This window comes from Dermochelys coriacea, chromosome 4 (assembly GCF_009764565.3).
Source record: "Dermochelys coriacea isolate rDerCor1 chromosome 4, rDerCor1.pri.v4, whole genome shotgun sequence".
Taxonomy (NCBI): domain Eukaryota; kingdom Metazoa; phylum Chordata; order Testudines; family Dermochelyidae; genus Dermochelys; species Dermochelys coriacea.
In genome coordinates this window covers 2,707,594-2,722,545 of record NC_050071.1, presented here as the reverse complement: position 1 = coordinate 2,722,545, position 14,952 = coordinate 2,707,594, and the positions used below count along the sequence as shown (strand labels likewise).

At 50.8% G+C, this 14,952-nt stretch overlaps 1 protein-coding gene across 1 annotated transcript in view; it reads left to right on the top strand.

The window, feature by feature from the left end:
* SRP72 (signal recognition particle 72) overlaps positions 1–11,560 on the top strand; it is a 46,409-nt gene extending 34,849 nt beyond the window's left edge. Inside the window, exons 16-19 of the mRNA XM_038399239.2 lie at positions 221–358; positions 998–1,035; positions 1,914–2,073; positions 11,284–11,560. Coding sequence (XP_038255167.1) covers positions 221–358; positions 998–1,035; positions 1,914–2,073; positions 11,284–11,464 — 517 coding nt within the window. The 3' untranslated portion in view covers positions 11,465–11,560. The remainder of the gene's footprint in view (positions 1–220; positions 359–997; positions 1,036–1,913; positions 2,074–11,283) is intronic.
* Positions 11,561–14,952: the final 3,392 nt, after the last annotated feature.

Sequence of the window (14,952 nt, the reverse complement as noted above, 5' to 3'; positions counted from 1 at the left end):
GGTCACCCAACAGGCCAGTGGCAAAGCCAGGAACAAAACCCAGGTCTCCTGGGTCCCTGACTTTTGTCCTCTCCACTAATTCACTTTGTGTCTATGGATTGGAGCTGCTGGTTAATCCCCTGGGACAGAGATGGGGTTTGAGTTGCTGCTGGTGCCTCCCTCCTGGCTCTCTTTGTTGAATGCATTCCTGTTTCCATTCCTGAGCTCCGCCGCTCGACAGCCTTAGCAAACACTTGCCCTCGTCGGATACGATGTCTTTGAAAGTAGACGTGGATGTGCTTGAAAATTCCCCCGGAGCTACGTATGTTCGGAAGAAAGGCGGAAAGCTCACAGGAGAGAACCAACAGAAAGAACAAGGGTAAAAAGCATCTCTCGCCCGTCATTTTCTTCAGTGGGCTTTGGGTTAGAAAGCACCTGCTGTGTGGATCACCTCAGAGCTTCAGGCCATTCCTGCAGCCACCCTGCAAATGGTCTGACTAGTCGAAAAGCAGGCTGTCCCTTAGAGTGTCTGTAGGTAACTCCGGGAGGTCCAGAGAGGGACAGCAGTCGTCCCGATCAGCGATGCAAGGACGTGTCCCTGTGAGCGATGCAGAGGTGGGCAGCAAGGCCCTTGTGAAGCCAGAGCTGCGCACACCACTAGAGTGAGGCCAAGCATGGTCTGGGGAACATTCCCTCACACTGGGGTTCTTGTGCATTAGCTTGTGGTGCGTTTGCTGGAGGGCTGCAGAATGAAACATTGAACCGGGGAAATGGGGGTATTCTGGGAGCAGGAGTCAGGGTCTCTTACAGACTGATCTGTGGGGGAAGTAACTGGAGATCCACTGCCCCAGGGGATTAGAACTGTTTCTCTGAGACTGGTGTCCTTTCCTCCTTGCCCCCTCACTTCTTTGAAAAAAGAGACATTCTTCTTTTCCCATCCCTGGCTCTGTGCTTGTCGATGCTTTCCAGGGAACCCATGGCAGCACTGTGATCTTGTTTCTTCTCCTCGCCCTTTTAGGCAAGGGGATGTAAAGAAAAAGAAGAGGAAAAAGAAGGGTGAGTTGTGTGTGTTTGCAATACGCCTTTGCTTTCCTGCTAGCGATCAGTTTGGAGCCTCGACCACACCTTGTCATCTGTGCACTGCCCCCGTCCCTGGTAACGTTCTCTAAACTCCTATCCAGAAAAGCAGAAGATTGTGAAAATCCTAGGCTGTTTTTTGAGGGTGGGGGGAACGCCTACAGGAGTTAGGTGCCCAAGTCCCATAGATGCTGAGTGCCTCAATGCCTTGGCGGGGGTGGGGAGGGTTTGGAAATCCCACCTATAGAGTTTAAACCACCTCTTTTAAAGAATGACAGGTGGCTGCTACATGCCCTCCCTCACACCAGGTCACTGTGCTTCCTGCATGTTACCTGCCTAGTCCTCTGTCTTCAACCTCTTCACTCCTCAGCTGCTGGGTTCAACATAAAATGTGAAGTGGCCAGGCCTGAGCACCCCTCTATTCCCATTGGCTTCAGTGGGAGTTGAAGGCAGTTTGCATAATACAGAATTGGGTCCTAAACAAACCAGAACCCCTCTGATTTCCAAGCCTTTGTTTCCTGAGAGTATTTCCCATGTCCTCTTTAGAGGGGAAAGCAGCCTGTCAGACTTAGCAGGCGCAGCTGTACCAGTAAGAGGAGCTTCATTTGACCCTGCACACCTTGCGGGCTTAACCTTTGTAGAGTCACAGATTCTAAGGCCAGAAGGGACAGCCTGACCCCCTATATAACACAGGCCAGAGAACTACCCTGGAATAATTTCCTGAGCAGTTCTTTTAGCGCAACATCCCAGATGGAAGGAAGATAGAAAAATTACTTGAGCTTCATATCGATGTGTGTGGGGTTTTCTTCTCCATGTCTCGTGATCTCCATGTTTTTCTCCTGCTGACTGCTGTGCAGGAAAACTGCCCAAGAACTACGATCCCAAGGTGACCCCGGACCCTGAGCGGTGGCTGCCAATGCGAGAGCGCTCCTATTATCGTGGAAGGAAGAAGGGCAAAAAGAAGGATCAGATTGGAAAGGGAACCCAGGGAGCAACGACAGCTGGCACATCTGAGCTGTGAGTAGGGGTTGCACAGAAGAGTGCTTTGTAATTACACAGTGCCTCAAGCAACAAACACTCCTTAACTGCTTCACAAACATGGCCCCCAGATCCCGCTGAGGCCAGTGAGGCTTATCCTCTGTTTCTCCCAATGCATTGAGCCTGATTTGTTTGCTCTGTAGATTGCCAGCTCCCCAGAGCTGGGACTGTATCTGTAGTTGTCTTAAACTGCACATGTCGTCAGTGTGTGGCATGAGTCTGGCGTGCGCCAGGCATATGGGGCTGGACCATAATGTACAGAGTATACACTGTCAGAGCTTCATCGGTCATTAAAAACAGTAGTTCTTCAACAGTTTACGACTGAATTAGGCAGCACTTCAGGACAGGAAGTGAAACATCCTTATCCAATTGCAAGTGTGGGAAAACGTAGGTAGAAAGAATTACATAAGAATATTAGAACGGCCAGACTGGGTCATCCAACCCAGTATCCTGTCTTTTGACAGTGGCCAATGTCAGATGTCCTAGACGGAATGACGAGAACAGCTAATCATCAAGTGATCCATCCCCTGTTGCCCATTCCCAGCTTCTGGCAAACAGAGGTTAGGGACACCATCCCTGCCCATCCTGAATAATAGCCATTGATGGACCTATCCTCCATGAACTTACCTAGTTCTTTTTTGAACCCTGCCTTGGACTTAGCTTAATGGTAGAGCTGCTTCAACTTTTCCAGTAGCCTTTCCTTTGTGGCGCCCCTGCGGTGGAATGAATTCTGTCTCTCTCATCACACTTGTGTGTGTATAATATGAGCCTAGTGTTAAAAGGGCAATTTATGGCTAAATCACGTCTTAGTGCAGCTGATTCTTTAGAAAGGATTGAAACTATTAAGCTACTAATAGCAGTAGAAGCAAATGGGAGTTGTAGTTCCTCTTAACCCGAATGATATCTGGAGTCACTTGTGAAAAAGGTGGCCATGGCTCTGGTTGCAGACTTGTGAGTTGGGACTCACAGCTAAGTGTAGCAGTTACGCAGCTGTCGCCACCTGCAAATCACAGGCTCAGAATTTGTCGACAGGGTGGTGGCTTAGCAGAATTCAATGGTTATGTTTTTGTTGTTGTAATCTACATCAATTCTTACTGTTAAACATTTTGAAATGTATCAGTTTTAATTTTCTCAGTGTGAACTGAAGGGTTTCACCTTTTTTTTTTCTTCTTCTTATTTAAATGTTCACAGTCGCAGAAAATTAAGGTGGGGGGTGTCAGACAATAACTTTGTAGTGACCCCTGATCCCGGCAGGGGCAAGATGCGAGGAAGGCTGAGTTCCTGGCAAGGCAGAGCAGAGACTGAGAGCAGAATTCCTGGTAGGGCAGAGCAGAGACTGGCTAAGATTGAGAGCAGGAAGATGAGCTGGTGGCTGTGGGGCAGGCCACCTTGCTGTCTCCAGCCCCAGGCAGTGCAGGGAGTCTCCTGCAGCCCCACTGTTCATAGATTCATAGAATAGATGAATAGAATATCAGAGTTGGAAGGGACCTCAGGAGGTCATTTAGTCCAACCCCCTGCTCAAACAGGACCAACCCCCAATATTTGCCCCAGAACCCTAAATGGCCCCATCAAGGATTGACCTCACAACCCTGGGTTTAGCAGGCCAATGCTCAAACCACTGAGCTATCCCTCCCCCCACTGTTACAGCCCTGCTCACTCACTCACTGTCCAGGAGTGTGGGAGCTGTCCCTAGGCAAGAGCCATTCAGCAGCAGGGTGACCTCCCTCCCGGCTGGGAGCTCATCAATGTCCTTGCAGACCTGGCTCAGTGTTGCTGCTTTTCCCCACCAGAACCCAGCCTTCCCTGCACCTGGGGCCTGCAGGGATGGAATACCCAAAAGTATGTATCATCCGGTTGATGCTCCAGAGGAGAGAGATGTTGGGTTTTTCAAAAGTGTCTAATGGAGGTGAATGCCCCTTGACTTTCACCTGATTCCCTTGCACCCTTTCACGACCACAGCCCAGACAGAACAAGGGACCTGGTGCTTTGTCATTAGTGAACAAACAGGTGATTTATGCTACCTGAGGTTTGGGTTTCAGAGTAGCAGCCGTGTTAGTCTGTATTCGCAAAAAGAAAAGGAGTACTTGTGGCACCTTAGAGACTAACAAATTTATTTGAGCATAAGCTTTCGAAAGTCTCCAAGGTGCCACAAATACTCCTTTTTTTTGAGGTTTGGGTGAAAAGGTTCCTTCATCCCAGAATTTGTCTTCTGCAAGCTTGTGCCATTCTTCTGACATAAAATTGATTTGGAACCAAAGCGTGTGCTGGTTGCGGTTTTTGTGAGCTAGAGCTAGGAGGCAAATCACACTTCCTAAAAGTTTTTTGGCTCCTGTCTTCTTCCCTTCCCACTTTTCAGGTGTACCATGTTACATTCATGATGAACTAGAAAGGAGACTCTGCACCCCCTTCTGTTTAGTTTTACGATAAGTGAGCTCAGCTCCTACAGACCCTTCAGAGCTCCTAAGTATGATTCTGGGCTAAAGTGAGGTTCTGTTTGCATTGAACTCAGTAAGAATTGTGCACTGGAGAGGAGCTCAGTGCTGCCGCTTGCAGGGTCAAGCAGGGAGGGGGCTGAGTTGTGGCAGTGGGAGCCCTGGTGCAAACAAACCTCCCCGTAACAGTGCAGGCAAGAGGAGCAAGAGCCTGGCTTCTGTCGGGTTTGCTTGTCTGCATTCCCTGAGCGTGAGCTTTCTACTTTGTGTCTGAATAATTTAATCATAACCTAGACAGTGTGGTCACTTCAATTCTTTTTCGAGTGCTTGCTCATATCAATTCCAGTTAGGTGTGTGCGCGCACTGCATGCATGGCTGTCGGAAACTTTTCCTTAGCAGCTACCTCTCGGGCCGGCTGTGGAGCCCCCTGGGGTGGTGCCGGTATGGCGCTCTATATACGACCCTGCTGGCCCAACCCCTCTTCAGTTCCTTCTTACCGCCAGTGACGGTTGTTGGAACAGTGGTCTCTTGCTTGCAAGTGTCCCACTAATCCCTAGCTCTTCTGCTAATCTCTGTATATAGTTACCTATTGTTAGTTAATAGTTCTTAGTTGGTTGTTAATTGTAGTCTCACTACTTAGCAGCTGGGGGGGGGTCTCCCCCTCCAACACATGTCCCGCAGGACCTCAGGGCATGCCATCTCAAGGTTTCAAACCCTGTAGTTCCTGTGCTAAACCTATGCCCATGGGCGACCCCCATGACTCCTGCCTCTGGTGTTTGGGAGAAGGCCATCAGTTGGACAAGTGCAAGATCTGCAAGGCTTTCAAGCCTTGCACCAGGAAAGAGAGGGACATTCACCTAAAACAACTTCTGATGGAGTCAGCCCTCTGTCCGCAGCAGGACGCGGCCCGGAGCACCTCGGTGCGGAGCGATCCTCCTGCAGTGCCATCTGCAGTGCTGTGGAAGGACTCTGCATGCCAACCCGGGAGCTGCCAGTCCCCCAGGTCCCAGAAGCGCTCTCCCCGGCACCGTTCTCCTTCACCACATGCTCGTAAGAAACAGGCCAAGGGGAAGCACCCCAGCAGCTCGCTACGGCTCCTGCACCTGCAGAAGGGGACGGTGCAGGGGAAGGTCTTGTGACTGACAGACCCTTGTGCTGCGCACAGTCCTCGCGGGCCCCTGTCTCCGCAGGAAGCCCTGCTCTCCTGGACTCACCGTGGCAGCATGTGGGGGAAGTTATGATGCCTTCCACCCTGGACACCTTTGAAGCTGCTAGGGGGCTCATTGAGATGACGGCACCTAAGTCTCCTACTATGAGGGATAAGCTCCACTCCCTCAAGGTACGGCACCATCTAGAGGCAAGCCTGCCGAGTTTGGCCCATCTGCCCCTGACCTGGATCTCTGTGCCGCTCCAAGTCCCAGCGCCACTCTGAGTCCCAGCACTGGTCTGGCAGCCGTGACCCTCGGCGCCACTCCCACTCATGGTGGTCATCGGCGGACAAGTCGTGGTCCCGCTCGAGGTCCAGGTCCCATTCTGTGACCTCGTGGCACCGTTCTGAGCGCTAGCCTCAGCCTGCATGCTGTTCACTTTCCAGGTGTCGCTCAGTGGACCAGCACCGCTCTCCACTTGAGGCACCACTCCCCGCTTCATCACTGTCCTCAATCGCGGCATTGCTCCACACCTCTACGTGGCTCTATGTCGTGCCACCGCTCCACATTCCGGCACTGCTCCTCACAGTGGTACTGCCCTTCACCGTGGCACCAGTTGACATCAAGGCCCCACTACGCTTCACGGCATGTATCCCGCCTGTCGGAGGAGGATGTTTCTTCGGTGTTACCTTGCACCATTCCCCCTTGGCCGTCCCACTCAAGGTCACCCTTCCTCCACTCAGGCAGGGCATTGGGGGCATCAGAGGTGCCCAGGTTAGGGCCAGGGAGCCTAAGGCAGGACACTTCAGCGCCCCAACGGCAGCCTCAGTGGCACTTTTGGACCCCTTGGGCATGCCATTAGGCCCAGGGTGCCCCTCCTGATATCCCACAACTTCCCCATTCGGGATCTCACCTCCCAGAGGTAACCCTCAGCCACCCACCCCAGGACCCTCCACAAAACCCAGACCCAGCTCCACGTTCACCTGTTGAAGCTACGCCTGGTGCTCGTGAGGACCTGGTCCCTAAGGACCAAGAGGCCACCACGGAACCGGTCCTACGGGTGGCTTCCTCCTCATCGTCCCCTGATGAGGTGGTGGCAGGCACCTCAATGTCTGGGCTGCCACCCAGGGATTACAGGGCCCTGCAGGAACTCCTCCAACGAGTAGCCCTGAATATGAACTTCCAGGTGGAGGAAGTGGTCGAACAGGAGGACCCTATGGTGGACATCCTGGCACCAGGGGGCCCTCTAGGGTGGCCTTATCCATTATAAAAACTATTCAATCCAATGCCAAAACCATTTGGCAAACGCCTGCCTCCATTCCCCCTGTGGCCAATGAAGGTGAACGTAAATACTTTGTTCCCACTAAGGGATATGAGTGTCTCTTCACCCACCCTCCCCCATGCTCTCTCATGGTGGAGGCGGTGAATGAAAAAGAGAGGCAAAGTCAGCAGGCTCCCGCCCCCAAATCAAGGGAGGCTAAACGGCTTGATTTGTTTGGAAGGAAAATTTATTCCACAAGGGGTCTCTCTCTCAGGATCACAAATCAACTTGCGGTCCTGAGTAGATACAACTATATCTCATGGTCCTCAATCTTAAAGTTTAAAGAGTGCCTTCCCTCTGAACTGAGAGTGGAGTTGGGGGTCATCGCCGAGAAGGGTAAAGCTGTTGCCCGGACTTCCCTCCAAGGCTCCTTTGATGCCTCAGACTCTGGCGCCTGGGATTGCGATGAGGCGCAATGCCTGGCTCCAGCCCTCTGGCCTTCCCCCGGAGGTCCAGCAGACCATACAGGACCTTCCCTTTGATGGCCAGGGCCTATTTGCTGAGCAAACAAATTCCAGACTGCATAGCCCAAAGGACTCCCGGAACACAATAAAGTCCCTCGGCATGCACATTCTGCTGACCCAAAGGAAGCCCTTTAAACCGCAGACCACCCAGCAGTGGTCTTTTCCCCCTAGGCCCAGACAGGACTTCTCTCATAGGAGAAGTAGATACAATCGACGCAAGCTGTCGCATTGTCCTCCTGGGCAGGGCCAGGGACAATACAAACCCCGTTCGGGCCCTAAGCGCCCCTTTTAAAGGTGCGAACAAGGACGGATTACCAGTCCACAACCTGGTTACCTTCCCTCCTTTCCTGAACCGTCTATCCTGCTTTTACCATGCATGGTCCCTTATTATGTCGGACCATGGGTGCTCCACACGGTAGAGGCGGGATATTCTATCCAATTCTGTTCCTCCCCACCCTCCCATCCCCCTTGCCCGTCTCCTCTTCAGGGACCCATCTCATGAGCAACTTCTCGTCCAGGAGGTCCAGGCTGTCCTTGCTCTAGGAGTGGTGGAGAAAGTCCCTCAGGAGCTTAAAGGTAAAGGTTTCTACTCCGGATATTTCCTCATTCTCTAAAGTGAAGCGGGGCCTCAGGCACATTCTGGACCTGTGGGAACTCAACAAGTTCATAGTCAGCTTGACGTTCTGCGTGGTCTCCCTAAGCACAATCATTCCTTCCCTATACCTGGGAGACTGGTACACCACCCTCTATATGAAGGACACTTATTTCCACATATCTATCACACCGGCTGATAGATGGTTCATAGTGAACAAGGTGCATTACCAGTTCATGGTCCTCCCATTCGAGCTTTACACAGTGCCTAATGTGTTCACCAAGTGCATGGCAGTTGTAGCAGCTTTTTGCTGCTGCCATCACGTGCATGTCTACCCTTACACGGACGACTGGATCCTCTGGGGCCACTCCCACCAGCAGGTAGAATCGCAGGTGCAGATAGTCAGGGACACGTTCAAACATTTAGGTATCATTCTCAGCGTCAACAAATCAGTGCTCACTCCAGCTCAGAGGATAGAGTTAATCGGGGCCGTTCTGGGTGTCTCTCAAGCGAGAGCGTTCCTGCCAGAGGCTCGTCATCTGGCCCTCTCGCAGATAATCGGCAACCTTTGCAGCTTCCCTACCACCACGGTGAGGCAGTGTCTCCAGCTGTTAGGCCATATGGCATCCTGCACTTATGTGGTTCAACACGCCAGGTTACGACTTGGACCTTTGCAAGCGTGGCTCACTTCTGTGTACCACCCAGGCCGCAACAGTCTTGATATGGTGCTGACCATCCCGCAGCACACCCTCGATTCCCTCTGGTGATGGCTGAATCCCCGCATGGTAGTCGCCGGGGTTCCTTTTCACCCACCCCAACCCACCTTGACTTTAGTCACAAATGCATCCGTGTTGGGCTGGGGAGCACATCTGGGAATCCTGACAGCTCAGGGCTTATGACAAGTAGAGGAACTAGCTCTACATATCAACATCGAAGAGCTCAGGGTGATCTGTCTCGCCTGCCAAGCTTTTCTGACTGACTTGCAGGGCCACCGCATAGCGGTACTGACGGACAACACCACGGCCATGTTCTATATAAACAGGCAAGGTGGAGCCCGCTCGTTTCCTTTTTGTCAGGAAGCCCTCCTACTGTGGGGATTTTGTCTAGCTCACTCCATCCTTCTCCAGGCCTCATACCGGCCGGGCGTTCAGAATATGCTGGTGGACAGCCTGAGCAGACGTTTCCTCTCACACGAGTGGTCGATTCGCCCAGACATCATCCACTCCATCTTCCGCAGTTGGGGGTTTCCCCAAATTGACCAGGTTGTCACATGGGCCAACAGGAAGTGCCCAACCTTTTGCTCCTTCAGGAGCCGCAGTCCACGCTCAGTCACAGATGCGTTCATGACTCCATGGTCAGGTCAGCTGCTATACGCATCTCCGTCATTCCCGCTCATCCACAAAGTGCTTCTCAAGATCCACAGGGACAAGGCGGACGTCATTTTGGTGGCCCCAGCTTGGCCTCGCCATTGCTGGTATCTCACCCTCGTGGATTTGTCGGTTCTGTCACTGATATGGCTACCTTCTCACTCCCGACCTCATTACACAGGACCACAGTTGCCTCCTTCACCCAGACCTTCAGTCTCTCCAGCTCATGGCCTGGAGAATCCATGGCTGAATCAGGCAGAGCTTGCCTGTTCGGAGCCGGTGAAGCAGGTACTTCTGGAAAGCCGCAAGCTGTCTACTAGGACCACGTACAGGGCGAAATGGAAGAGGTTCTCCAGCTGGTACTCCCAAAGGCAGGGCTCCCACTCCACGCTCCCATCCCTTGTATCCTGGAATATCTTCTGTGCCTAAAACACCAGCGTCTGGTGTTTAGTTCTCTCAAGGTCCACCTCGCGGCCATCTCAGCTTTTCACCCCGGTGATTCTGGGTGTTCGGTGTTCGCTCACCCCATCATGGGTCATTTCCTTAAAGGACTGGAGAAGATACATCCCCCGATGAAGCCCCCCATCCCAGCCAGGGACCTTAACAAAGTCCTCTCCCACCTCATGGGCCCTCCCTTTGAGCCTTTAGCTTCTTATTCGCTCCTCTACCTCTCTTGGAAAGTAGCTTTTCTGATGGCTATCACCTCAGCATGACATGTGTCTGAACTACGGGCCCTCACCTCTGAGCCCCTGTATACTATTTTTCATAAGGACAAGGTACAACTTAGACCCCATCCAGCTTTCTTTCCCAAGGTGGTGTCCCGCTTCCATATCAGCCAGGACATTTTCCTGCCAGTCTTCTATCCAAAACCTCACAACAGCCCTTAAGAACAACCGCTGCACTCGCTGGATGTTAGGAGTGCGCTCGCTTTCTATATCGATTGCACAAAGCCATTCCGAAAGACAATCCAGTTGTTTGTGGCTATAGCAGAGTGGATGAAGGATTTGCCAGTCTCTTCCCAGCGGATCTCTTCCTGGATCACAGCTTGTATCTGCACTTGTTATGACTTAGCAAAGATTCCATCACTGCTCGCTCCACGAGTGCGCAGGCCTCGTTGACTGCCTTTCTAGCCCAAGTACCTCTCCAGAAAATGTGCAGGGCTGTGATGTGGTCTTCAGTGCATACTTTCACGCACTATGCCATCGTCCACCAATCTAGGGACGATGCGGCCTTCGGCAGAGCGGTACTTCAGTCGTCAATATCTTGACTCCGACCCCTCCTCCTAGGTAAGGGTTGGGAGTCACCTAACTGGAATTAATATGAGCAAGCACTCGAAGAAGAAAAAACTCACCTTTGTGAATTACTCACCTTTGTAACTGTTGTTCTTTGAGATGTTTTTTTCATATCTATTCCATTCCCCCTCACCTTCCCCTCTGTCGGAGTAGCCGGCAAGAAGGAACTGAGCGGGGAGTCGGGCCGGCAGGGTTTTATATAGAGCACCGCTCCAGGGGGCTCCACAACCGACCTGACGGGTAGCTGCTAGGGAAAAGTTTCCGACAGCCGTGCACGCAGCGCACGCACACACCTAACTGGGATAGATATGAGCAACCCATTTTGAAGAACAAGAGTTACAAAAAGGGTAAGTAACCGTTTTTTGTTGGGCTGTAATTCCACAGCTTTAAAGGGAAGTCCCATGGCATAAGGCCAATTGCTTGTTTATCTGTTTTGGAGCCTAAATCAGTTTCCCTTTGATTTCTATTTTGGGCAAGGAAAGGGAAAATGTTCCTCTCTCTGGCAGCGATGTTCTAAGTCCCCCGGCTCTGGGAGGCGCTCCTAACCCGGCGGTGTTCCTTGTCTCCCTGCAGGGATGCCAGTAAGACAGCAAGCAGCCCGCCTACCTCCCCACGGCCTGGCAGTACCACAGCCACGTCTTCCGCAGCCACGAGTAACATGATACCCCCCCGGCACCAGAAACCTGCTGGCGCTGCAGCAACCAAGAAGAAGCAGCAGCAGAAGAAGAAGAAAGGAGGCAAGGGAGGCTGGTAACGAGAGTGGCTGCCAAGCTGGCTGTGTGAGGGACTGGAGCTCTCTGCTGTAAAGTGCTGAGAACAGAATAAAGGTCAGAGTAAGAAGCAGCACAAAGTCACGGCTTCCTTCACACTGTCTTGAAAAGGTTCCTGCTGGGCTTTGTTTCCTCTTCAGTGGGAAGGGAAGGGAAGCTTTTCCTCCTCCCATCCCTGCTCCCTTTCCTAACCCGCTGCTTGATGTTTCCCTCCATTGTTTTTTTTGGGGGGGAGGAGGTGGAAGAATCATGGTTCATTTGCTTACCGAGTCAGACCATTGTCCCACCCTGGTGTGCCCATGGCCCCCTGCGGCAGTTACACAAATACAGGGTATTTCCCCAGTCCTGCTTACAGCAGAGAATCAGCTGGAGTGATGAGTCTTGACAAACGTGCCACATTACCAGCCTCCCCATGGGCCCTTGCTGTCTCTGGGCTGCCTGGCAAAGGCCCTCACCTAGGTGACAGGAGGGCAGACATTGGACACGGAGTCCGAGGGGTGCTGTCTGGAGGTGGCTGTGCATGGCAGAAGGACAGTTCACTATCACTTCATTTTGTGGCTTGAACTCTGGAAAGCCACACTCTTAAATGTGTCAGTTAAGAACAATCTGAGGTTGCGTGGAGCTTCCCAGGACAAGGTACAGGCGACCTGTGGCACCTTGGCACTGTCTGGAGGCTTTGATTTCCTCTAGCCAAACACAGTGTGTGACAACGCTGCTTTGTTAGTGGATAACACTGGCCTTTGGGAGCGCGCTGTAGGGGAGCAGCCCACGTTCTGGGTTCCGTGAGGAACAAACCCTTCTGGAATGAGGCAGGGCATTGGAAATGGCACACTTCTCCTCTGGGGCCAGAGTGCTGGGTGCTGAGCTCTCTGAGCATCTGCCCTGTGGTGTCTGGCATTCAGTACTTTGTTTTCAGAGTCTGGCCATGCCCAAGGGACACAGTCCAGATTTCAGCCTTCACATGTATTATGACCTGTTTGGGTGCGATCTTCAGGGGTTTAGGAATATTTTCCAAAAATCTTTGCTGTAGCAAGATGATGTAGACAATGCCTCATGCCCTGCTTCTCCTCACAAAGGATGCTCATGCTGTCTTACCGATGCACACTCCTGTGCCAGCCTAAAGCCCCTGAATCATAAGATGGTGTCTGGGGTTTTATACCGATATTTGTAGGGATAGTGTACTAACGGGGGCACCAGTCACAGTCAGCTCCTTGCAAAGAAATGAGCATAGGAGCTGGCTCTTGGAGGCCCCTGGGCTGGTTAGGCTTTCTCCGAACTGCTGTGATGGTACCTCTTTAAGGATGGGAGTCTTGCTTCTTCCATCCTTCAGTAGCCGCTAACTACATGATTGAAATAACCAAGCCTTCCAACTCCAGACTGCCTTACCAGACAGCACACTGTACATAGACTGGTGCACAAGTGTCACTGGGTCTGCGGGCTGCAGTTCAGACGGCCAGGGTTGCTAAGTTGGGATGGATTTATTGCATGGCATAGGAACAGTATTTCTTACTGTAGCAGAAATTCCTGGAGCCCTTCAGACAAAAACCATAAGCAGAGGAACATCCATACTTGCATTTCCAGCTACCAGCATGTCAGACACACTGCTTTTCAGTCTTGGTCTCAACTTTTGCACCATCTTATCATCTTAGCACTGTAGGGACGCATGTCTCCTGTGTTAACGTGCGGAGGGCAGTTGCTTGGCAATTGCTAGCAGGTAGCAATGATCATGGTAGAAAAGGAAGTGTGTGTGAACTGGAAGGAATTCTCTAGCAGCAGCTGGCTCCAAGACGAAGTTACAGTGAGTATTGTGCTTTGGGTGGCAGGCAGATCGGGCACAAAAACACATTTTGTATAGCACAATGGAATGGGCTGAGAACAGGGGTAACTGAACAAAACACAATTATTTTTTACAGAAAGAACCTGAATGCAGTGTTAGAAATCACTTTGTCTATCACATGTATGGTCTCTAACTAGAATTATGAAGAGTAAATCATAACACATAACGCAACTTTCACTCTGGCCACAAAAACTGTGAATTCAGCTTTTGAGTGTGTATATATTTAGATGTTTGCAGTCTAGTTTGGAGAACTCTACATTCTTAATCATCATGGCCAAAACTGTCAAATGTGAAGACTGGAAGTTCAGACACCACAATAAAAATTGATTGATTTTTTGCTGAGCAATCCCAGCTCCTGTTGACTTCAACTATAGAGGCATGACCAGTGTTTCCATCTTTCTAATGTACTCTTGGACAGTATGTACTGATTGGGTTGGTGCCAGGATCTGTAGTGGCTGTATACAGAATATGATGGCTTCCAGAGGGAAGGGGAGGGGGGAGAACTGTTTTCACTCCTCTTCCGATCACAGTTGCTTCTCCTTTAACTGTAAAGCCCTTCAGAAAATGCTGGTGTTCATACGGTGTCGTTTATTTCTCTCTCTCTCCTCCACCCCCTATGCCAGCCAAATTTAGTCGTAATAAGCTCTATATCAAACCTAGAGGGAGGTTTAATACATTCTTTTGAGTGGAAGTTTGCAGTTGGACTATGTAAATAGATAAGTTTCTGTGTAATCCCCCTGGCAATTTCCTCCATGCTCCTCTTGCTTTTGTTTTGGTAAATGTTGCAAAATAATTTTTCAAGGAAATTGGGTGGGGAAGAGAGTGCTGTGCTCGGACTGAGGCATTTTGAACTTGGGTGGAAGTTGCACTAGTAAAGGGGGTAGGTGGACAAAGTTTGGCACAAACTACAGGCTTTGTAAAAACATACTTTTAGAGACATGTAAGACTAAACGCAATACTGCCAATGGAAACAAACATTGCCCTGCAGAATCTGCTTCCCAGCCTTTATAGCAGTGGTTCTCAACCTGTGGGCCGCTTGCGGCCCACTCAGCACACGACTTTGGCCCATTTGACATCCTCCGGGCCATATAGATAGTATAATGTTTGGCTGTGGCCCACATAACACAGAAAGCTGCAGATGCAGCCCAAAATGGTAAATAGGTTGAGAACTACTGCTTTATGCACTACTCAATATTAGAATCTGAAACTGACTAAACACTGACTAGTCTGTTTCATGATCCCAGTGACCATAAATGTGAAAAGTGAACAGCATAACCCAGGAAAATTAAATTTGATTTTTAAAAATCTTTGTTTTAATCCTCTTCCACTAAGTATGGTTAATGAACAAGATCATGGGTTGAAAAACTGTTTGTGTTCCTTTTAAATTCCAATGCATAGTGCAAGTAAAATATCCTCAGGCTGTGAACTTCAAGTCAGCCTAACTTTTTAGAAAATCTATTTAACATTCAGGCCAGATTTTCCAAAGTGCTCAGCATCCAGCAGCTCCCATTGTCCTCAATGGCTGCAGGGTTCTCCATTCTTCTCAGTGGGTGCTGAGTGCTTAAAGGGACTTTCAGAAGATGAACTCCAAAACTGCCATCTCGTCAGGCATGGTGAACTTAAACCACACCCTGA